General features: G+C 43.3%; 1 protein-coding gene and 3 non-coding genes across 4 annotated transcripts; 1 reads left to right on the top strand and 3 right to left on the bottom strand.

The window, feature by feature from the left end:
* Window positions 1-3,383: 3,383 nt before the first annotated feature.
* LOC111490399 (regulatory protein NPR3-like) lies at window positions 3,384-6,870 on the top strand. Its single transcript, XM_023139004.1, has 4 exons — window positions 3,384-4,497; window positions 5,304-6,027; window positions 6,120-6,305; window positions 6,434-6,870. Exons 1-4 carry the CDS (start codon window positions 3,958-3,960, stop codon window positions 6,700-6,702), a joined length of 1,719 nt encoding a protein of 572 aa, XP_022994772.1. The 5' UTR covers window positions 3,384-3,957; the 3' UTR covers window positions 6,703-6,870.
* Window positions 6,871-22,151: 15,281 nt separating this feature from the next.
* On the bottom strand, window positions 22,152-22,224 carry TRNAR-UCU. The gene has a single exon. It is a non-coding gene; the product is annotated as a tRNA-Arg (tRNA).
* A 532-nt stretch (window positions 22,225-22,756) lies between these two features.
* On the bottom strand, window positions 22,757-22,829 carry TRNAR-UCU. Its single transcript has one exon. It is a non-coding gene; the product is annotated as a tRNA-Arg (tRNA).
* A 99-nt stretch (window positions 22,830-22,928) lies between these two features.
* On the bottom strand, window positions 22,929-23,001 carry TRNAR-UCU. Its single transcript has one exon. It is a non-coding gene; the product is annotated as a tRNA-Arg (tRNA).
* Window positions 23,002-23,592: the final 591 nt, after the last annotated feature.

The raw sequence follows: 23,592 nt of genomic DNA, 5'->3' as shown, positions 1-23,592 counted from the left end.
AAAAAAAAAAAAAAAAAAACAGTTCTAAATATTTCCACTCAAAATAAAGCCATTCCAATATTCACCCTCATTTGAATCGGGGCGGTTTACCTTTACCTAAAAAGAAAGGTAACATGTGGCTTGAGTATGTGTGACATATCTTTTAAAACAATATACCATGACCTTGACCTCTTTCCAACCTGGGGAGAGTTAGATGTATGGTACTTCCCCACACACGTGCACATGGGCCCATCAAACAATCTCGTATGTGTATCACTGGGCTTGGCTTCGTCAGGCTAAACGTGCTGATGTGTCGCCGGACACCATGGAGGGAAAGACCTACATGATATTATGGTGAACACAAATATCGAAGGTTCGTGTCCGTACTAACATAGCTTAACGGAGAAGTATCCCGATGCACATGACACATAAATGCATTAGGTTCCCATGGTCTAAAATCATAACATATAATAAGAATCATTTCGTCATTCCTTTCGTCCATGTCATAGTACACATATAAGTCATGTATGCATAGTAATCATGACTTTCATCTTGCATTATCATATAAACTATAACATGGCTTCGTATGGTAAGACATAGCCTTTTACATGGTAAGGCAGTGTGGGTGTGTGCTAGCCTTACAAGCCAGACCTAGGGGTACATATACGAGCCCACCAAGTAGGTCCATGTGTGCGTGTGAGGATCATGTCAAGGAAATACTACACATTCGACCTTGCCCTGATTGGAAAGCAGCCTAAGGCCATACCATGATGTATTTATAAAGGATAAGTTACTCCATATCGTATGTGTTTGCGTTTTCTAACCTCGAGTATTTCTACTTAAGCCACGTGCTACTCTTATTTTTCAGATAAAGGTAAGACACCCCTGCGTGGATGACGACGTCATGAACAAGCCCATAAAACCAGAGTTAGGGTAGTCTTATTCATGTTTGTTTTGGTAGCCATTAGGTTAGATCAAAAGCGGGTATTACTTTATTTAATTTCACGTCAAATTTATTTTTATTTTCTTTATAATCTACCTTCTTGCTTCATGACAATGTCATTTTAAATAATTGTTTTGAACGTTAAGTCCATAATACCATTTATGAAATATTTTAATGACAGTTTTTCGCACGTATTAGTTATATCATGCATGCAGCGATAATCTTATTTTTAATAGAAAATAGATTTCACTCTTAAGAAGCGATTATTTGATTATTTTGATCATGTCACCGGGGTGTAGGGGAATGTCGGAGTTATTAGGTGTCTAATCCGAATTCTAAATCCTGGGAATGGATCGTTACAAAAAAGATGTGGCACAGGGACGATCCAAGGCGGAAGTTGGCGGGCATGTGACACCCAAGTAAATGAGGGGTGTATGAATGAACTAAAACCACATGAGAATGAAAGCGAGCACGAAGATAAGATGACTAAAAAATGTTTAAAAGAATTGAAAGTTACTACTTATATCAATTTTATTGGGAATTAGAGTTTGGTTAATTCGATAAATATAAGTCAAATTTAATAAAATTAAGTGGAGTCAACAATTTTGGTTTTTTTTTAAAGACCCAAAATTTTGGATTGGTTAAGTTGTGATGTGAACGATCCAAATAGAGTTCAGAACCAACCCTCTATTTTTTAGTTCGGTAAATTGTCGAGTTATTTTTTTAAAAAAATTATACATATCCACAATATATGCTACGTTAATAATTAAAATCTCATAGAACTCAAATATCAAATATTCACAAGTCACACTGCATTACTAACATAGATCACAAACGATCAAATATTCTTANAATAAAATTATATATTAGGTCAATCTATTTGTTTAAAACATTATATCAAAATATTTATTTACTTATTTTTATACATTAAACGAACGTGCATAGTTTGATATTAACTTTTATTTTAAAAGAAATCTAAGCCAAATTTTGACAGTTTAATTTAAGTGAACAGTATTTGTGTTTTAGATTTAAAAATAAGGAGAATATTAAATTAATAATATTAATTTGATTACTATAAACTTATCAATAATCGACAAATAACACAAATTTTTATGATTAAAAATATTATTTAATCTTAAAAGTAGGTTGACTTAACAAAAAAAAAAAAAAAAAAAAAAAATCACGTTAAAAAGGTACTCTTTCACTCTACCTTTCAATTTCCCTCGATGTACTACTCATGGATTCCAAAACCAAACACACCTGGAGAGCTACAAGCTATTGCCCAGCCCAACAAACAAGATTGATACCATTGGTTTGGATGCCCATTCCCTCGTGCTCTAAAACTCGTTGAGCCCACCGGGGTCAAGGGGCCCCCAATATCTGTTCTAAACAGAAAAATGAAAGTAGAAATTAGAACCTGTTAAGGATAGTTGACCGTTAATTATAAGGCTTACATTACCGCTTACCATATTTTCTAAATTCATTTAGTATTCTCTCATTTTATTGCTAGTTCCATATTATTTGTAATTTACCATATTTCAGTAATCTGTAAATGATTATAAATAAGAGAACTCTCACCACCATTTACCTATGATAGGATTAATCAAACATTCTTAGAACCCATCAGAATTTTTGATTTTTTAAAAAATTAAACCCAATTCAAATCGAAAAATCTAATGGAAATATACTAAATTTTTCAAAGAAATGGTAAAGAAAAAAAATTAAAAGAAAAAGAAAGTATGGTTGAAATTTATAAAGAGTAGTTGAATAAATACGTCATTTTTTTTTAGAAAAAAAAAAAAGAAAACAGGAGTCAGAAAACGGCAGTTGGGCGGGGAAAGACATGAGACTTCCAAGTAATTTCTTAAACGCGCTGTCACCTGCACGTGCGCTGCACGCTCCCTCCCCTCCACGAAGGTTCCTAATATTTATTATATTATTATTATTTTAATGTGTTCAGTGGAGTATTATTCCTTTCGGTTCAATTGTCACTTCCTTCATATTTTTATTTTTTTTTATTAAAAAATAAAATAGCATAATAATTTAACTAATGATATATTTATTCCTATTTTAATGTAATATTTATTGGGCCAAATCCTGTGAATAAATATATAATTCAATTTAGATTGAAAAAATTCACCGTTTAATTAGTTGATAGAAACACGAGCCATCATTTGTTTGATTTATTTGAACGGTACTTCTTCGGTGATCGACATTGGTGCTGCTGCAATGAAGCACTCCAATAATGCCATAATGGCCATCAACAACAACACATGGCGTGTCATGGATGAAAACTTATGCTTTAGGAGGAAGGTGGAGAGAAAGGGAGAGAGACTTAGAGACTTGTGCTTTAGGAAGAGAGAGAGGGACATGATAGATATTTTGGGCTTGTTTAGGAGTGTTGTCTATAGTTACATGATATCGTCCCCTACTCAACATGATTGAGAGAGAGAGAGATTTGGATTTTGTGTGGTATTAGATCATGGCATGACGGCATTGAGAACGCAAGTGCAGCACAGCTTCGAAAATCGACGCCATCGCTTTCGTCATGGCAACGATTTCATCCACAGTCCACAACGATTCTCTTTCTGCCTTCGACCCTTTCCTCTTTCTCTCTTCAATTCCCATTACTGCTCTGTCCCCCTCTGTTCTTCCTCCATCGTTTTTGCTCTCTCAAATCCAACAACAAACCTTTGCTTCCCGCCACTTCCGCGTTTGCTTCTCATTTCTTTCCATCCGATTCGCCAATTCTTTCCGATTCTGGCTCTGCCTCTGTCTCTGTTCGTTTGATGGATTCCTTTTTCGAAATGGGTATTTGAAGTTTCGGTGAATCGCTCGGATTTCAATTGGGAATTTCAATCTCAGTTCGTGCGATTTCAAACCCTAAATTCATAGCGTTTTGATTTCAATTCTTTGAAGGAGATTTTCTGCCCTCTTCGTTCTGTTCATGTTATTGTCCTGTTTTTAAATATTATATTGCTGTTACCATCCTGTTTCGTTTGATTACATGTATTTTGTTCTTCCCATCTAGTTTGATGGCTGATTCATTAGAACCATCATCATCATTGAGCTTCACTTCATCTTCATATACTAATGGCTCACTGAGTTATAACATGCCCATCTCTTCTGAGCCAGTGCCTAGTCTTGAAGTGATTAGTTTAAACAAGCTTAGCTCTAATTTAGCACAGCTTTTGATTGATGATGGATTTGATTATACTGATGCTGATATCATAGTTGAGGGTGTTCCAATTGGTATTCACCGATGTATTTTGGCTTCTAGGAGTAGGTTTATGCATAATCTTTTTCGAAAAAACGAAAAGCCATCGATGAAAGACGGGAAACAGCAGTATCATATGAATGAGTTGTTGCCTTATGGCAAGGTTGGATATGATGCTTTCTTGATATTTTTGAGTTACTTGTATACTGGAAAGCTGCAGCCGTCTCCTGCAAATGTATCAACTTGTGTCGATAGTTCGTGTGACCATGATGCTTGTCGACCTGCTATCGATTTCGCCGTGCAATTGACGTATGCATCGTCTATATTTCAAATTCCTGAGCTGGTTTCTTTTTTTCAGGTCAGTTCATTTGAACGCTGGAGAGTAAATTATATTTGTTGGGATACGGAGCTGATATTATTTATAGTAAGATTTGGTAGACATATATGTAGATATTTGGTCGGGCGGTTAAATCCGTTGGATATAGAGTCTATGACAATATATACCGTCCATATTTGAGATATATTTGAGATATATACGATAGATATTTGGATATTTGGAATATGTTGATATGGAGTAGGATGACTNTTTATAGTAAAAGATAGATATATATAGTAAAAGATTATATACTGCTTCGGGCGTCGGGGTGGTGTTCAGAGGTCGGTTGGCAGCGCGGTGGTGGAATTTGCACGGTGACACGGTGTCAAAATGTTCCTGCCCGCCTCGCCCAACCCGCGCGCTCGCCCGCCCCGCCCAACCTGCATGTTCCCGCGCACTTGCCCGCCCCGCCCAACCCGCGTGCTCCTGTGCGCGGGCACCCAACCCTGCCCCACCCGTGTTCTCTTGCGCGCCCTGTCCCGCCTCGCCCGTGTGCTCCTGCGCACGCGCCCCATCCCGTCCGCCCGCGTGCTCCATCCCGCCCTGCCCTGCTCGTAGAGATATATACAATGCTTTCAATATTTGGAAGTGTAACATTTTTAGTTAGTGTTGTTCTCTATGAGTGTACATAGTCATCCATACAAATCCTTTAGCCAATATTACTCCTTACATTTTCTCTTCCTCTTTCTTTGTGTTCATCTTAAGTGTGCATTGTTGTGCGATCCTAACAATATTGTGAACAAGAACTACTGTCATCTAATGTCATCTAATACTTTACATATGTGCAGCGACATTTGCTCAACTATGTTGTGAAGGCTTTAGTCGAAAACGTAGTCCAAATCTTAGAGGTGGCTTTCCATTGCCAATTGAGTCATCTTGTCACTCAATGTGTAGACCGAATAGCTCGATCTGATCTCGATTATGTTTCTCTTGAGAAAGGACTTCCTTATGAGGTTGTGGAAAGCATTAAATTGGTTCGAGCAAAACCTTGCTCCGACCGTCCTTGTGATAAGAGAATCAAGAAAATATGGAAGGCATTAGATTCAGATGATGTTGAACTCATGAAACTTCTTTTATCCGAATCAGATGTAACGCTAGACGAAGCCGATGCACTGCATTATGCTGCAGCATACTGTGATCCCAAGACGTTGTCTGAGGTTCTTAAATTGAGGATTGCTGATGTAAACCTCCGGAATTCATGTGGTTATACCGTTCTTCATGTTGCTGCGATGCGTAAGGATCCATCGGTGATAATATCCCTCCTTAACGAGGGAGCGTTGGCAACGGATTTGACGTTAGATGGTCGGACTGCGGCGGATATCTGTCGGAGGTTAACACGGCCAAAGGATTATCATGCTAAGATAGAACAAGTGCAGGTTGCAAACAAAGACCGTTTGTGTATTGACATTTTAGAGAGGGAAATGTCGAGAAATCCAAGTTCAGATTCATCCATTCTTTCCTTGACGATGGCTGGTGATCTCCACATGAAATTGATTTGCTTGGAAAACCGAGGTAATTTTTTTTGAGTTATTTTGATCAATTTTGTTGCATCCCCCAACTGATATCATGAACTCATTCATAAATATTGTCATGTTCTAATGCAGTAGCATTCGCTCGATTACTCTTCCCGTCCGAGGCCAGGGTAGCTATGGACATTGCCAATGCCGACACAACTTCCGAGTTTTCCGGGTTTTCTATCCCGAAAGGTTCGAGTGAAGTCGACTTAAATGAAAGCCCAAGTGCTCAGAACCAAAGATTTCTTTCCAGAATTCAGGCCCTTATGAAAACAGGTTATTGAAAAACATATGAACCTATTTCTTTCTCGTCTTATACCAAGTCTTTTTACTACTCAAAAAACGCTGTTCTTAATTGGAAGAGAGCTCGGATATCTCATGTAAAGTAACTTTCTTGGTGGCAGTGGAAACGGGTAGGCGTTACTTTCCGAAATGCTCGGAAGAACTGGATAAGTTTTTGGAATTTGACCTTCTTGATCTAGTTTACCTTACGAAGGGGACTGTCGAGGAGCAACGGATTAAGCAGAAGCGTTTCAGGGAGCTTAAAAATGATGTACAGAAGGCATTTGACAAAGACAAGGCTGCTAACCTCAAACGATCTGGGCTGTCTCCGTCGTCGTCGTCGACATCGTTGAAGGATGGTGCCAACCCAAATAAGGTCAGGAGACGATAAAGGTAGTATGTATTTTATGTACAATAAAGTGAAAGTTAGAGGGTTCTTGTTTAGGAAAAGAAATGCATATATTGAAGTTTTGCTCTTTGTATAATGAGTTAACTATACATTAAAAATCTTGTGTTGATTCTCTCTATGTTGTAACATAATTAATCGTACTGTCCTTGAAAGATCATTTCATAGCAAGACACGGGAGGTGTTTGCCCACCCACGTTTCTGACACACCTATGTGTCATAGGGTAACACACTTACGCCACATGGCCTAGAGGTGGTGGAGAGTTGGCACCATGTCTCTACCTATAGTGCATTTTGAGGCCTTTCCAATCCTTATTGAGTAGCGTCATTTTGGCGAGAGGTCATATGACCGTGTGCATCGTTTGTCGAGTATCCGATTGACAACAAATTTGGTGAGCTTTCATTTTTCATATAGACGGACTTGATTCCAGAGTTGCATGCCGAAACTCATATCGAAACTCTGACTCCTGAGGTTATGGCTCGGGGCCCTATTCGGCTCTTTTTGAGCTTGTCTTTGGCACACGTGGTGCCTCGTTTTCTTGAACCTTGCGTATGTCTTGACTTAGCTTGGATGCACACTCTTGCAGTGTTGGATGATGCATCGTCCTCCTCGATTGCATTATGACACTTCTCAATCTTGGTCCTCACGTGGTTGGATGGGTACCACTTGAGGGTTGCCCTTGTCTGTCTTGCGTATGGGGTCGCAACCTACTTGTCCAATGGTTGTGGGCTATCTCTCCATGGACCTAATTTCGCCCACTTTTCAGACTCAGCGACTCACTCGACAAACCATGAAAAAAACTAGCATAAGCATTCCTAACTTGAGCTAGGGGAGCATGTCCCAAACGTGGCCATCATGGCCCAAACTGTCATATTCTCTAAGTCTTATAGAGATTTGTATCACGACATTCTCTCGTCATGGTTGCATCCCTTTGTAGTGGCAATGTGGGTTTGTACCATGACCTTCTCTCGTCATGACCACAACCCTTTTGGAAGCAAGGTCTTGAAGCTTGTAACCAAGCCCCGTGTTAGCACTACACTTCAACCAACTTCTCAATTGGCCACCTTATGTGGCAAACGCTATACTAACACTTCTTTGGTCTTGTTGTAGCTTTGTTCACTATGTTGTCCACGTCCAGCTTGATGCTCTCTTCTCGAGCAGATGCTGCTCTCGACACTCTTGTGAAACCATTCTCCTAAAGCACTAGGTGATGGCTCAAGGAACACACATGTGCTCGCTTCTTGGAGCACTTCTTCGAAGTGAGCAACCCATTCTCTCGGGCTCTCCCCACTAAACTTAGCTGCATCTCTTGTAGCGACGTCGTCCACCCCTATGGACTTTTGTTGTGCACATTTGACACATGGTCGACACATGTCTCATCTGACCCCTGGCTTCTTTGCTTGCAACTATTGACATTATTTCTCTGATGCGAATGACCCTTTCGAAAGCACTGACCTAGTTTACCTTTTGATTCACTATTTGCCCATTTGGACTCCCAAGCCCTCGAAAAAATGAGTTTGGTTCGTGCTTCATTGACGGGCAAGACTCCTCCTCAGGGAGTCTGGCTTTTCACCCATAAAACAATTATTGATTATAACTCGCAACTGTCCTGCCTTATTAGGCGCTCGTGACACACTTGCAAATTTTTCATTAAACCCTCGGGTTCTTTGTCTTGTCCAACTTAGACACACAAGTATGATTCTAATATCAACTGTCACGATCGTACTTCTTCAATTGTGCAACGTCGTGATCTTGACATTCTCACAACAATTCTTGAGGGAGAACTCAAGCCTCATGCACATTGTTTGCCCACCTTTGTGGCTTTATCAAACCTTAGGCGGGGTTCGCCTTTGCCAACCAAACACAACTTGTGCAAGATCTAAGTTGTTCAGTCACACACGCCACCCGTGCGTTCATGTTCAATCTTCTACGACTCTAGCCGACTTGCCTCTACACTTGGCCAAGTCATTTGACTCAACCTTGTCTTCACTCTAGGCCAAGGTCTCTCGTAAGCAACGTCACATCTCATCGTCATCTTAATTCCCAACAACACGACCCATGCATTGTAATGTCATCCCATGTGGGACAGCTCGACCATCTTGGCTTGCTCGGACACATTCACTGACCCATGTGTCAACCATCTCATCGGGACATCCCGATCAGACATCCTGCTGGGTTCTCATCAGATATTGAACTCTTCCATATCCATGCTAAACCATTTACGATATCCATTATGGACAATGGGTGCATAATTGACCTCTGACCTCGAATGTGTTAATTTATTTAATAATATTTTGTTTTTGTTTCTTAAATTGAACCAAAAAGTATTAAAAGATAGAAATGATGAGTTTTGAAAATTTTAAAATTTAAAGTTCAATATTAATATCACTAATTTAATAAAGACGGTTAAATAGAATATTAATTGAAATACAAAATCATTACACCCGATGGGACTTGAACCCACAATCGCTTGATTAGAAGTCAAGCGCCTTATCCATTAGGTTACGAGCACTTATGCCAAAAATTGCTTTAATGTATGATGACACGTGCCCAATGACACAATTGCACTTTTGAAGGCAGCGGACTAGCAATTGTGCGACACTCACTTTCCAACGATAAGTGAGCTAAACCAATTTATTTGTTCTTGCTTGTTCTTGCTTCGCCTACGGCCAAGCAGACGTATGATCGAGCCTCTAACCTCGATTTTAAAAGAAGGTTTTAGAAAACGAGGGAAGAGAGATTTTAGAAAGAGACATTTTTGAAAGAGACGTTATATAAGCAATCAAGAGAGAGATACACAACGACTTAGAATATATAACCTTGGGTAGGGAGAAGTTGACAACTAGTCATATCCCCCTATAGTATATTCTGAGGCATTTCATGTCTAGCAGACCTAGACATGATATTTTTGAGGCGTCATACGCCCTAAAACTACAAAAGTAAAAACACTAGAATGAAAAGACATGACAAGGGTTGGCTTGTCATGGGCATGCAGCCATGGGCAACACGCCCTGGACGAGCATGACCGTGACATCCTCCCCCACCTAATTGGTTGACGTTCCTGTCAACCGACTACTTTCAAACCTTGCGATGTGGGTGGTGGCGGAGTTCAGATCTTCGACGCGTTCCCAGCTGGTTTCCTCTGTAGGGAGATTCTTCCATTTGACAAGGAATTCACCAATCGTCCGTACAGGTCTTTCTATCTTCCTAACCCTGTCGGCTAGGATCTTCTCTACTTCTTTGATTTTTTTTTGTTTCAAATCGATGCTCGGTCTCGTGATTGCATTTCATTGGTCGTCATCTGGGTCAGGGTGGTAGGGCTTCAAATTGCTCACATGAATTATTGGGTGGATTTTCATCAATGTGGATAGTGCAACTCGGGAGGTAGCCCCGATCTTTTTAAGGACTTCAACCGGGCCTTCATATTTTTGAACTAGTCTCTGGTTCTTTCGGTTGTGAAATCTGATCTATTCTGGTTTCAGCTTGATGAGAACTTGATCTCCTGTTCGGAATTGAAGGGGGCAACGCTTCTTGTTCGCCCACTTTTTCATATGCTTGGAAGCCTTCTCTAAATATGCCCGGGCTATATCTGTTGTCTGCTTCCATTCTCTTGTGAAGTTTTGAGCTTAAGGGTTTTTTTTTCTGCATAAGGATGATCAATAATATGGGGTAAGGCCGGTTGTCGTCCACTTACAATTTCGAAGGGACTCTTTCCCATAGACGAGCTTGTTTGACAATTGAAGCAAAATTGGGCGACATCTAACAGTTGTATCCAGTTCTTCTGGCGAGCGTCGACGAAGTGACATAAGTATTCTTCGAGCAAGCAATTGAACCGTTCTGTCTGACCATCGGTTTGGGGGTGGTAACTCGAGGAGATGTTTAAGGTTGTTCCCAAGAAGGCGAATAACTCGGTCCAGAATGTCCCAATGAATTTTCCATCCCGATCACTGATGATGCTCGACGGAATGCCCCATGACTTTACAACGTGTTTGAAAAGTAGTTGGGCTGTGAGTTCAGCCTAGCATAATTGGGGAGTGGGGACGAACATCGCATATTTTGAGAATCGGTCTACAATAACCAAGATGGCATCATATTCCCCTAAGTCCAGAGACACACTTTCCCAGGGTCTTGTTGGAACAGGCAGAGGTTCCAAGAGTCTTGAGACTTTGGCTTTCTCGACTTTGTCCTGTTGACAGATGAGACACGTCTTGGTGTATTGCATGATGTCGTCTCGCATGTTTGGCCAGAAGTACCCCTTTTTTATTAGGGCGTATGTTCTTTGCCACTCAGGGTGTCCGGCCCATAAGGTATCATGACATTACTGAATGAGCTTCTTCCTCAGTTCTCCCGTTCTTAGGACATACAATCTGTTTCCTTTTGTCATCAGGAGGTCTCCCTCAACCCAAAACTATAGTGTTTTTCCAGCTTTAGCTAGTTTGACGACGGCTTTGGCCGATGGGTCTTTATGTAAATGTTCTTTGATGATGTCGCGCATCGATCCATCAATCTTACTTGAGTGAATATGGGCTAACATGCATAGGGCCGCATGTTCGCCCTTCCAACTCAGTGCGTCGGCTGCTTGATTACTCTTTCCTGCTTTGTGCTCGAACTTGAAGTCGAATTCGACCAACAACACCTGCCACCGGGCTTGTTTTGCCGTCAATTTTGGTTGATCGAAGAAGTGGAAAATGACGTTGTTATCCGTCTTCACTACGAACTGCGCTCCCAAGAGATACTGTCTCTAGACTAGTAGGCAATGGACTACAACCAGCATTTCTTTCTCGAAGACAGTGTATCTCCGTTCGACATCGTTGAGCTTTCGACTTTTGTAAGCGATGGGGTGGCCTTCCTGAATAAGGACCCCACCTAGGGCAAAGTCGGAAGCATCTGTTTCTATTTCAAATGACTTTGTAACATCTACCAACCCGAGGACAGATCCCCTCATCATGGTTGTTTTCAGATCTTCAAAGGCCATTTGACAATTATTTGACCACGACCAAGGGTGGTCTTTCTTCAACAACTCTGTCAATGGGGCGGCTCGTCGTGAAAACCCTTCGACGAACCGTCTATAGTAGTTGGCTAATCCTAAGAAGGACCACACATCGGATACGGAAGTAGAAACTTTCCATTCTTGGATAGCTTTTATCTTATCGCTATCCATACTAATCTGTCCACATTTGACGACATGTCCAAGGAAGTTGATGCATGTTTGTGCGAAGACACATTTTTCTTTCTTGACATACAGTTGGTTCTGCCGCAGCTTATCAAACACCAGCTTCAAGTGCACTTTGTGTTCCTCTAGGGTTGTGCTGTAAAAAACTATGTCGTCGAGGTATACTATGACGAACGGATCCAAGTATTCATAGAAACTTGGTTCATCAACGTGCAGAAAGTAGCTGGGGCGTTTGTCAAGCCAAAAGGCATTACTAGGAATTCGAAGGCCCCATATCTTGTTATACACGTCGTCTTGGGCTCGTCCCCCTCGGCGATACGTACTTGGTAATACCCTGATCGTAAGTCCAACTTCGTAAAGTATTTGGCCCCGTTGGTCGAACAAGTCGGATATTATCGGCAGTGGATATTTGTTGCGTACCGTCACCTTGTTTAAGGCTCTATAGTCTATGCATAGACGCAATGCCCCATCCTTCTTCATTTGGAACAGTACGGGGGCTCCGTAAGGTGCCTTCGCCGGGCAGATGAATCCCACCGTCAACAACTCATCCAGTTGTTTCCTCAATTCGGCTAGCTTGGGTGGAGCCATCCGATATGCGTTCTTCGCTGGCAGCTTAAACCCGGGGAGGAGTTCGATTTCGTGATCAATGCCTCGACGAGGTGGTAATGTATGGGGTAAGCTCTCTGGCATTATGTCGGCATAGTTATTTAGTACCTCCTTGATTTCATTTGGGACAGTTTCTTCAGTGGTCGCTTCTTCCATCAATGGTATGGCCATAAATATAGGTTCCTCTCGTTCGAGTCCTTTTTTCAATTGTATGGCCGAGATCATTCGAAGATTACCTGGTTGCTTGATGCTTGCAGGTATTACTGTGAGGTTGCGGTCGGTGATCACCAAGCATTTCGCCAGTGGCATTGGGATAACTTTGTGTTCCAAGAGGAACTCCATCCCAAGTACCACGTCAAAGTCGTCCATGCGAACTACGACAAGGTCTAGCTCTCCTGTCCAATCCCCTATTTTGAAGGGGACTCTTTTGGAAACTCCCACAATAGGAAAGGCCTCAGAGTTGACAGCTTTCATTTTCCCAGTGTTCTTTCCTATGGTGAGTCCCAATCTTCGGGCTTCTTGATCGGCGATGAAGTTGGGGATCGCTCTTGAATCTATCAGAGTGCTCTTGCTTGGTCGAGAATTTATTGTCACATCTACAAACATGAGCCCTTTCTCTATTATCTCCTTTGGTTCATCCTTCCGTTGGAGGGATGACAAGAATTTGAGTGCGCCCATTCGGGGGGTTGTCTTGATCTTCCTTCTTGTCTAGCATAGTCTCGATCCTTGCGTCATTGCTCTCTTGAATGGACACTTGGAACGCAGTGAGAGAGGCCCGATGAGGACAGTAGAATACTTTGTGGGGACCTTTACACAGTATGCATTGTAGAGGCGTCGTCGGGTGGTTCCTTTGATGGTAAGGTCCTCGAGATGTCCCCGCTTGGTTGTTATGAGGAGATCTATCCGTCCATCCGCTTGGTCTGTCGTTACCTCTGTTCGATCTGTTGGGGCTTCCATTTTGATGACCTGGTGGCTTGTATGTTTTGCGCCCAGTGTTTGGGGCCGGTGTCGTTCTTCTTTGGGATCCCGCTTCGTTCCCATAGTCTAGGAGTCTCTCGGCGCAGGCCATTGCGGCAGCTAGGGTTTGGACCTTGTTCTCATGTAGCTTTGTTTTGGCCCACGGCTGTAACCCATTTATAAAGAAGAACACCTTGTCCTTCTCTGATGTGTCCCTGATATCTAGCATCAGGGTTGAGAACTGTCTGACATAGTCCCGTATGCCTCCAATATGTTTCAGGGCTACTAGTTTCTCCATTGCAATATGTCTTGCGTTTTCGGGGAAGAATTGGTCCATCAACTCTTTTTTGAGGTCTTCTCACGAGTCGATGGTGCACAATTCATCCTCGATGTCTTGCACCTTCGTACGCCACCAAAGTTTGGCGTCGTCTATGAGATACATCAAGGCTACGGTCACCTTCTTGTTGTCGGTACAAGCCGTTGTGGCTTTGAAGTACTGTTTGACATCAAAGATGAAGTTTTCCTACTCCTTGGCGTCCCGATTCCCTCTGAAGGCTCTATGGTCTGTGAATCTCAGTTTGTTGGATCCAGCATTAGTTTGCCCTGCCGTGACGTTCTCCATGGCTTTCATGGTCACTTCAATTCGAGTGCTCATGGTGGCCATCCTTTCTTGGATGTCGTCGATTGTTGTTCTGAATTCATCAGCTAATTCATTGAACAAGCTCATCATTGTATTTTGTAGCACATCGAACTTTTCGCCACGTCCCTCATTGTGCGCGACAGAGCTATCCGGACTACCAGACGATTTTGGGCTGCTCGTAGGAGCAACTCTTTCTTCGAGCGAGGTCACTCGAAACATCAGTTCTGCAATTGGCAACCCATCTAGGCGGTTGCCCATTGCGTCGATTTCTACGACTTTCCCACTCAATTCAGTCACCCGTGCTTCCAAGAAGCGGAGGGTGTCAGGGACTTCTTTGAGGAACAACATTTCCTCCGCTATTAGCGTAAGCCGGTCAACTTGTGCTTTGGGTGTCGACTTTGTTGCCGACATGTTTTCGGTCTTTACTATGTCACGAAGCTAACAAAGCTCTGATACCACTTGACACAATCGCATTTTGAAGGCAGCGGACTAGCGATTGTGCGGCACTCACTTTCCAACGACAAGTGAGCTAAGCCAATTTGTTCTTGCATCGCCTACGGCCAAGCGACGTATGATCGAGTCTCTAGCCTCGATTTTAAAAGAAAGTTTTAGAAAACGAGGACAGAGAGAGATTTTAGAAAGAGAGATTTTAGAAAGAGACGTTATATAAGCAAGCAAGAGAGAGATAACAACGACATACAATATATAACCTTGGGTAGGAAGAAGTTGACAACTAATCATATCTCCTATAATACATTCTGAGGCATTTCATGTCTGGCAGGCCTAGACATGATCTTTTTGAGATGTCATACGACCTAGAACTGCAAAAGTAAAAACACTAGAATGAAAAGACATGACAAGGGTTTGGCTTGTCATGGGCATGCGGCCATGGGCAACACGCCTTGGACGAGCATGACCGTGACACCTAGTGGCCCTGCACATGTCATATGTGTGATATGTTATGTCAGACCACTATATATCGACAAGATGTACCTGTTTTTTCAATAACTTAATTAGAGGAATTCTAAAGTTGGTAACTTCTTATGCATGTAAATGAAAATAAAGCATGCTAAAATATCTTGATGGATGTAACGTAATTGTCGGGGTTAAAACACAAATTAATCATCCTCAATGGGACTCAAACCCCAAATCACTTAATTAGAAGTCAAGCACATTATCCATTAGGCCACGAGCGCTTATGCCAAAAATTGCATTAATATATGATGACACGTGCCCAGCAGCCCTGCACATGTCATATGTTTGATATGTGAGATCATCACACCTGATGGGACTTGAATCCATAATCACATGATTAGAAGTCAAGCACCTTTCCATTAAGCCATTAAGCCATGAGCGCTCATGCCAAAAATTGCTTTAATGTATGATGACACGTGCCCAGCAGCCCTGCACATGTCATATGGATGTAACGAAATGTAGGGGTTAAAATACAAAATCATCATGCCCGATGGGACTCAAAACCCACAATCGCTTGATTAGAAGTCAAGTGCCTTATCCATTAGGCCACGAGCGCTTATGCCAAAAATTGCTTTAATGTTTGACGACACGTGCCCAGCAGCGTAATGTAGAGGTTAAAATACAAAATCATCACATCCAATAGGATTCGAACCAACAATCACTTGATTAGAAGTCAAGTGTCTTTTCCATTACGCAACAAGCACTTATGTCAAAAAAATGCTTTAATGTATGATGACACGTGCCCAGCGGCCCTACACATGTGATATGGATGTAACGGATGTCGGGATTAAAATACAAAATAATCACGCCCGATGGATTTGAACCCACAATCACTTGATTAAAAGTCAAACACCTTATCCATTAGGCCACAAGTGCTTATGCTAAAAATTACTTTAATGTATGATGACACGTGCCCAGTATCACGGTCATGCTCGTCTAGGGCGTGTTGCCCATGGCCGCATGCCCATGGCAAGCCAAACCCTTGTCATGTCTTTTCATTCTAGTGTTTTTACTTTTGTAGTTCTAGGGCGTATGACGCCTCAAAAATATCATGTCTAGGCCTGCCAGACATGAAATGCCTCATAATGTACTATAGGGGGATATGACTAGTTGTCAACTTCTCCCTACTCAAGGTTATATATGCTAAGCCGTTGTTATCTCTCTCTTGCTTACTAATATAACGTCTCTTTCAAAAATCTCTCTTTCTAAAATCTCTCTCTACCCTCGTTTTCTAAAACCTTCTTTCAAAACCGAGGCTAGAGGCTCGATCATACGTCGCTTGGCCGTAGGCGACGCAAGAACAAATTGGCTTAGCTCACTTGTCGTTGGAAAGTGAGTGCCGCACAATCGCTAGTCCGCTGCCTTTAAAAGTGCGATTGTGTCAAGTGGTATCAAAGCTTTGTTAGCTCCGTGACACAGTAAAGACCGAAGCCATGTCGGCGACAAAGTCGACACCCAAAGCACAAGCCGACCGGCTTACGCTAATAGAGGAGGAAATGTTGTTCCTCAAAGAAGTCCCTGACACCCTCCGCTTCCTGGAAGCACGGGTGACCGAATTGAGTGAGAAAGTCGTAGAAATCGACGCAATGGGCAACCGCCTGGATGGGTTGCCAATCGCAGAATTGATGTTTCGAGTGACCTTGCTCGAAGAAAGAGTTGCTCCTACGAGCAGCCCAAAACCGTCTGGTAATCCGGATAGCTCTGTCGCGTACAAGGAGGGACGTGGCGAAGAGTTCGACGTGCTACAAAATACAATGATGAGCTTGTTCAATGGATTAGCCGATGAATTTAGAACAACAATCGACGACATCCAAGAAAGGATGGCCTCCATGGGCACTCGAATTGAAGTGACCATGAAAGCCGTGGAGAACATCACGACTGGGTAAACTAATACAGGGTCCAACAAACTAAGATTCCCAGATCCTAGAGCCTTTAAAGGGAATTGGGACGCCAAAGAGTTGGAAAACTTCATCTTTGATGTCGAACAGTACTTCAAAGCCACAACGGCTTGTACTGACAACAAGAAGGTGACCGTAGCCTCGATGTATCTCATAGACGACGCCAAACTGTGGTGGCGTACGAAGGTGCAAGACATCGGGATGGATTGTGCACCATTAACTCGTGGGAGGACCTTAAGAAAGAGTTGAGGGACCAGTTTCTCCCCGAAAATGCAGGACATATAGCAATGGAAAAACTAGTAGCACTGAAACACACTGGAGGCATACGAGACTATGTCAGACAGTTCTCAACCCTGATGCTAGATATCAGGGGCACATCAAAGAAGAACAAGGTGTTCTTCTTTATAAATGGGTTACAGCCGTGGGCCAAAACAAAGCTACACGAGAACAAGGTCCAAACCCTAGCGGTCGCAATGGCCTGTGCCGAGAGACTCCTAGACTATGGGAATGAAGCGGGATCCCAAAGAAGAATGACACTAGCCCCAAACACTGGGGGCAAGACATACAAACCACCACGTCATCGAAATGGAAGCCCCAACAGACCGAACGGAGGTAACGACAGACCAAGCGGATGGACGACTAGACCTCCTCAGAACAACCAAGCGGGGACATCTCGAGGACCTTACCATCAAAGGAACCACCCGACGACGCCTTTACAATGCATGCTGTGTAAAGGTCCCCACAAAGTATCTTACTGTCCTCATCGGGCCTCTCTCACTGCGCTCTAAGTGTCCATTCAAGAGAGCAATGACGCAAGGGTTGAGACTATGCTTGTCAAGAAGGAAGATCAAGACAATCCCCGAATGGGCGCGCTTAAATTTTTGTCAGCCCTCCAACGAAAGGTCGAACCGAAGGAGATAGTAGAGAAAGGGCTCATGTTCGTAGATGCGACAATAAATTCTCAACCGAGCAGGAGCACTCTGATAGATTCAGGAGCGACCCACAACTTCATCGCTGATTAAGAAGCCCGAAGATTAGGACTCACTATAGAAAAGGACCCGGGGAAAATGAAAGCTGTCAACTTTGAGGCCTTGCCTATTGTGGGAGTTTCCAAAAGAGTCCCCTTCAAAATAGGGGATTGGACAGGAGAGCTAGATCTTGTCGTAGCTCGCATGGAAGACTTTGACGTGGTACCGACCGCAACCCCACAGTAATACTTGCAAGCATCAAGCAACCGGGTAATCTTCGAATGATCTCGGCCATACAATTGAAAAGGGGACTCGCACGAGAGGAACCTACATTTATGGTCATACCATTGATGGAAGTAGCAACCACCGAAGAAACTGTCCCAAATGAAATCAATGAGGTACAAAACAGCTATGCTGACATAATGCTAGAGAGCTTACCCCAAACATTACCACCTCGTCGAGGCATTGATCACGAAATCGAACTCATCCCCGAGGTTAAACCGCCAGCGAAGAACGCATACCGGATGGCTCCGCCCGAGCTAGCCAAATTAAGGAAACAACTTGATGAGTTGCTAAAGGCGAGATTCATCCACCCGGCAAAGGCACCCTACGGAGCCCTCGTACTGTTCCAGAAGAAGAAGGATGGGACGTTGCGTCTGTGCATAGACTATAGAGCCTTAAACAAGGTGACGGTACACAACAAATATCCACTGCCGATAATATTCGACTTGTTCGACCAACTTCACGGGGTCAAGTACTTCACGAAGTTAGACTTACGATCAGGGTATTACCAAGTACGTATTGCCGAAGGGGACAAGCCCAAGACGACGTGCGTAACAAGATATGGGGCCTTCGAATTCCTAGTAATTCCCTTTGGCTTGACAAACGCTCCAGCTACTTTCTACACGTTGATGAACCAAGTTTTCTACGAATATTTGGATCAGTTTGTCATAGTATACCTCGACGACATAGTGGTTTACAGCACAACCCTAGAGGAACACAAAGTGCATTTGAAGCTGGTGTTCGACAAGCTACGACAAAACCAACTGTATGTCAAGAAAGAGAAATGTGCATTCGCACAAACATGCATCAACTTCCTTGGACATGTCGTCAAATGTGGACAGATTAGTATGGATAGCGATAAGATAAAAGCTATCCAAGAATGGAAGGTTCCTACTTCCGTATCCGATGTGCAGTCCTTCTTAGGATTAGCCAACTACTATAGGTGGTTCGTCGAAGGGTTTTCACGACGAGCCGCCCCATTGACAGAGCTGTTGAAGAAAGACCACCCTTGGTCGTGGTCAAATGATTGTCAAATGGCTTTTGAAGATCTGAAAACAACCATGATGATGGGTCCTATCCTCGGATCCGTAGATGTTACAAAGCCATTTGAAATAGAAACAGACGCTTCCGACTTTGCCCTAGGTGGGGTCCTTATTCAGGAAGGCCACCCCATCGCTTTCGAAAGTCGAAAGCTCAATGATGCCGAACCTAGATACACTGTCTCCGAAAAAGAAATGCTAGCAGTAGTCCATTGCCTTCGAGTCTGGAGACAATATCTCTTGAGATCACAGTTCGTAGTGAAGACGGATAATAGTGCCATTTGCCACTTCTTTGATCAACCAAAATTGATGGCAAAACAAGCCCGGTGGCAGGAGTCGTTGGCCGAATTCGACTTCAAGTTCGAACACAAAGCAGGAAAGAGTAATCAAGCAGCCGACACACTGAGTCGGAAGGGCGAACATGCGGCCCTGTGCATGTTAGCCCATATTCACTCCAGTAAGATCGATGGATCGATGCGCGACATCATCAATGAACATTTACATAAAGACCCATAAGGCCAAAGCCGTCGTCGAACTAGCTAAAGCTGGGAAAACACGACAGTTTTGGGTTGAGGGAGACCTTCTGATGACAAAAGGAAACAAATTGTATGTCCCAAGAACTGGAGAACTGAGGAAGAAGCTCATTGAGGAATGTCATGATACCTTATGGGCCGGACACCCTGGGTGGAAAAGAACATACGCTCTAATAAAAAAGGGGTACTTCTGGCCAAACATGCGAGACGACATCATGCAATACACCAAGACGTGCCTCATCTGTCAATAGGACAAAGTCGAGAAAGCCAAAGTCTCAGGACTCTTGGAACCTCTACCTGCGCCGACAAGACCCTGGGAAAGTGTATCTCTGGACTTCATAACACACCTCCCAAAAGTCGGGGAATATGACGCTATCTTGGTTATCGTAGACCGATTCTCAAAATATGTGACGTTCATCCCCACTCCCAAATTATGCTCGGCCGAACTCACAGCTCAACTATTTTTCAAACACATTGTAAAGTTATGGGGCATTCCGTCGAGCATCATCAGTGATCGGGATGGAAAATTCATTGGGACATTCTGGACCGAGTTATTCGCCTTCTTGGGAACAACCTTAAACATCTCCTCGAGTTACCACCCCCAAACCGATGGTCAGACAGAACGGTTCAATTGCTTGCTCAAAGAATACTTATGTCACTTCGTCGACGCTCGCCAGAAGAACTGGATACAACTGTTAGATGTCGCCCAATTTTGCTTCAATTGTCAAACCAGCTCGTCTACGGGAAAGAGTCCCTTTGAAATTGTAAGTGGACGACAACCGGCCTTACCCAATATTATTGATCATCCTTATGTAGGGAAAAACCCTCAAGCTCACAACTTCACAAGAGAATGGAAGCAGACAACAGATATAGCCCGGGCATATTTAGAGAAGGCTTCCAAGCATATGAAAAAGTGGGCAGACAAGAAGCGTCGCCCCCTTCAATTCCGAGCAGGAGATCAAGTCCTCATCAAGCTGAAACCAGAACATATCAGATTTCACAGCCGAAAGGACCAGAGACTAGTTCGAAAATATGAAGGCCCGGTTGAAGTCCTTAAAAAGATCGGGACTACCTCCTACCGAGTTGCACTACCCGCATGGATGAAAATCCACCCAGTAATTCATGTGAGCAACTTGAAGCCATACCACCCTGACCCAGACGACGACCAACGAAATGCAATCACAAGACCGAGCATCGATCTGAGGCAAAAAGAAACAAAAGAAGTAGAGGAGATCCTCGTCGACACGATTAGGAAGATAGGAAGACCTGTACGGACGATTTGTGAATTCCTTGTCAAATGAAAGAATCTCCCTACAGAGGAAACCAGCTGGGAACGCGCCAAAGATCTGAACTCCGCCGCCACCCACATTGCAAGGTTTGAAAGTAGTCGGTTGACAGGGTCGTCACAAAGATCTGAACTCCGCCGCCACCCACATTGCAAGGTTTGAAAGTAGTCGGTTGACAGGGTCGTCAACCAATTAACTGGGGGACCGCCACCCACATTGCAAGGTTTGAAAGTAGTCGGTTGACAGGGTCGTCAACCAATTAACTGGGGGAGGATGTCACGGTCATGCTCGTCCAGGGCGTGTTGTCCATGGCCGCATGCCCATGGCAAGCCAAACCCTTGTCATGTCTTTTCATTCTAGTATTTTTACCGCCACCCACATTGCAAGGTTTGAAAGTAGTCGGTTGACAGGGTCGTCAACCAATTAACTGGGGGAGGATGTCACGGTCATGCTCGTCCAGGGCGTGTTGTCCATGGCCACATGCCCATGGCAAGCCAAACCCTTGTCATGTCTTTTCATTCTAGTATTTTTACCGCCACCCACATTGCAAGGTTTGAAAGTAGTCGGTTGACAGGGTCGTCAACCAATTAACTGGGGGAGGATGTCACGGTCATGCTCGTCCAGGGCGTGTTGTCCATGGCCACATGCCCATGGCAAGCCAAACCCTTGTCATGTCTTTTCATTCTAGTGTTTTTACTTTTGTAGTTCTAGGCCTACCAGATATGAAATGCCTCAGAATGTATAGCTTGGCCGTAGGCGACGCAAGAACAAATTGGCTTAGCTCAACTTATGGTTGGAAAGTAAGTGCCGCACAATCGCTAGTCCGCTGCCTTTAAAAAGTGCGATTGTGTCACCCAGCAGCCCTGCACATGTCATATGGATGTAACGTCGGGGTTAAAATACATAATCATCACGCTTGATGGGACTCAAACCCACAATCACTTCATTAGAAGTCAAACACTTTATCCATTGGGCCACAAGCGCTTATGCCAAAAATTGCTTTAATGTATGATGACAGCGGCCCTGCACATGTTATATGGATGTAACGAACGTCGGGGTTAAAATACAAAATTATTACACCAAATGGGACTTGAACCCACAATCGCTTGATTAGAAGTCAAGCACCTTATCCATTAGGCCACAAGCGCTTATGTCAAAAATTGCTTTAATGTATTATGACACGTGCCCAGCGGCCCTGCACATGTTATAAGGATGTAACGAATGTCGGGGTTAAAATACAAAATAATCATGCCCGATGGAACTCAAAACCCACAACCGCTTGATTAGAAGTCAAGTGCCTTATCCATTAGGCCAGCACTTATGCCAAAAATTCCACAATCGCTTGATTAGAAGTCAAGTGCCTTATCCATTAGGCCAACGCTTATGCCAAAAATTGCTTTAATGTATGACGACACGTGCTGCCTGCACATGTCATATGGAAGGTCGGGGCTAAAATACAAAATCATCACAAGTCAAACGCCTTATCCATTAGGCCACAAGCGCTAATGCCAAAATTGCTTGAATGTATGATGACATGAACCCACAATCGCTTGATTGCCTTATCCATTAGGCCACAAGCGCTTATGTCAAAAATTGCTTTAATGTATGATGACACGTGCCCAAGCAGCCCTGCACATGTCATATGGATGTAATGCCGGGGTTAATAAAGTACATAATCATTACACTTGATGAGACTCGAACCCACAATCACTTGATTAGAAGTCAAACGCCTTATCCATTAGGCCACAAACGCTTATGCAAAAAATTGCTTTAATGTATGATGACACGTGCCCAGCGGCCCTGCACATGTTATATGGATGTAACGAATGTCGGGGTTAAAATACAAAATCATCACGCCCGATGGGACTTGAACCCACAATCGCTTGATTAGAAGTCAAGCGCCTTATCCATTAGGCCACAAGCGCTTATGTCAAAAATTGCTTTAATGTATGGTGACACGTGCCCAGCGGCCCTGCACATGTTATATGGATGTAATAAAATACAAAATCATCATGCCCGATGGGGCTCAAAACCCACAATCGCTTGATTAGAAGTCAAGTGCCTTATCCATAAGGCCACGAGCGCTTATGCCAAAAATTGCTTTAATGTATGATGACACGTGCCCAGCAGCCCTGCACATGTTATATGGATGTAACGAATGTCGGAGTTAAAATACAAAATCATCATGCCCGATGGGACTCAAAACCCACAATCGCTTGATTAGAAGTCAAATGCCTTATCCATAAGGCCACGAGCGCTTATGCCAAAAATTGCTTTAATGTATGACGACACGTGCTGCCCTGCACATGTCATATGGATGTAACGTAATGTCGGGGCTAAAATACAAAATCATCATGCCCGATGGGACTCAAACCCACAATCGCTTGATTAGAAGTCAAGCGCCTTATCCATTAGGCCACAAGCGCTGATGCCAAAAATTGCTTTAATGTATGATGACACGTGCCCAGCGGCCCTGCACATGTTATATGGATGTAACGTAGTAATGTCGGGGTTCA

Source organism: Cucurbita maxima, unplaced genomic scaffold (assembly GCF_002738345.1).
Source record: "Cucurbita maxima cultivar Rimu unplaced genomic scaffold, Cmax_1.0 Cma_Scf00015, whole genome shotgun sequence".
Taxonomy (NCBI): domain Eukaryota; kingdom Viridiplantae; phylum Streptophyta; class Magnoliopsida; order Cucurbitales; family Cucurbitaceae; genus Cucurbita; species Cucurbita maxima.
This window is presented reverse-complemented; position numbering and strand designations above follow the sequence as displayed.

Excerpts from the sequence above, each read along its gene's own strand:
- LOC111490399 (XM_023139004.1), top strand. The coding sequence starts at position 3,958 with ATGGCTGATTCATTAGAACCATCATCATCATTGAGCTTCACTTCATCT. Across the intron at positions 4,498-5,303 it reads AGCTGGTTTCTTTTTTTCAG|CGACATTTGCTCAACTATGT; the intron begins GTCAGTTCATTT and ends ACATATGTGCAG. Across the intron at positions 6,306-6,433 it reads TCAGGCCCTTATGAAAACAG|TGGAAACGGGTAGGCGTTAC; the intron begins GTTATTGAAAAA and ends TCTTGGTGGCAG.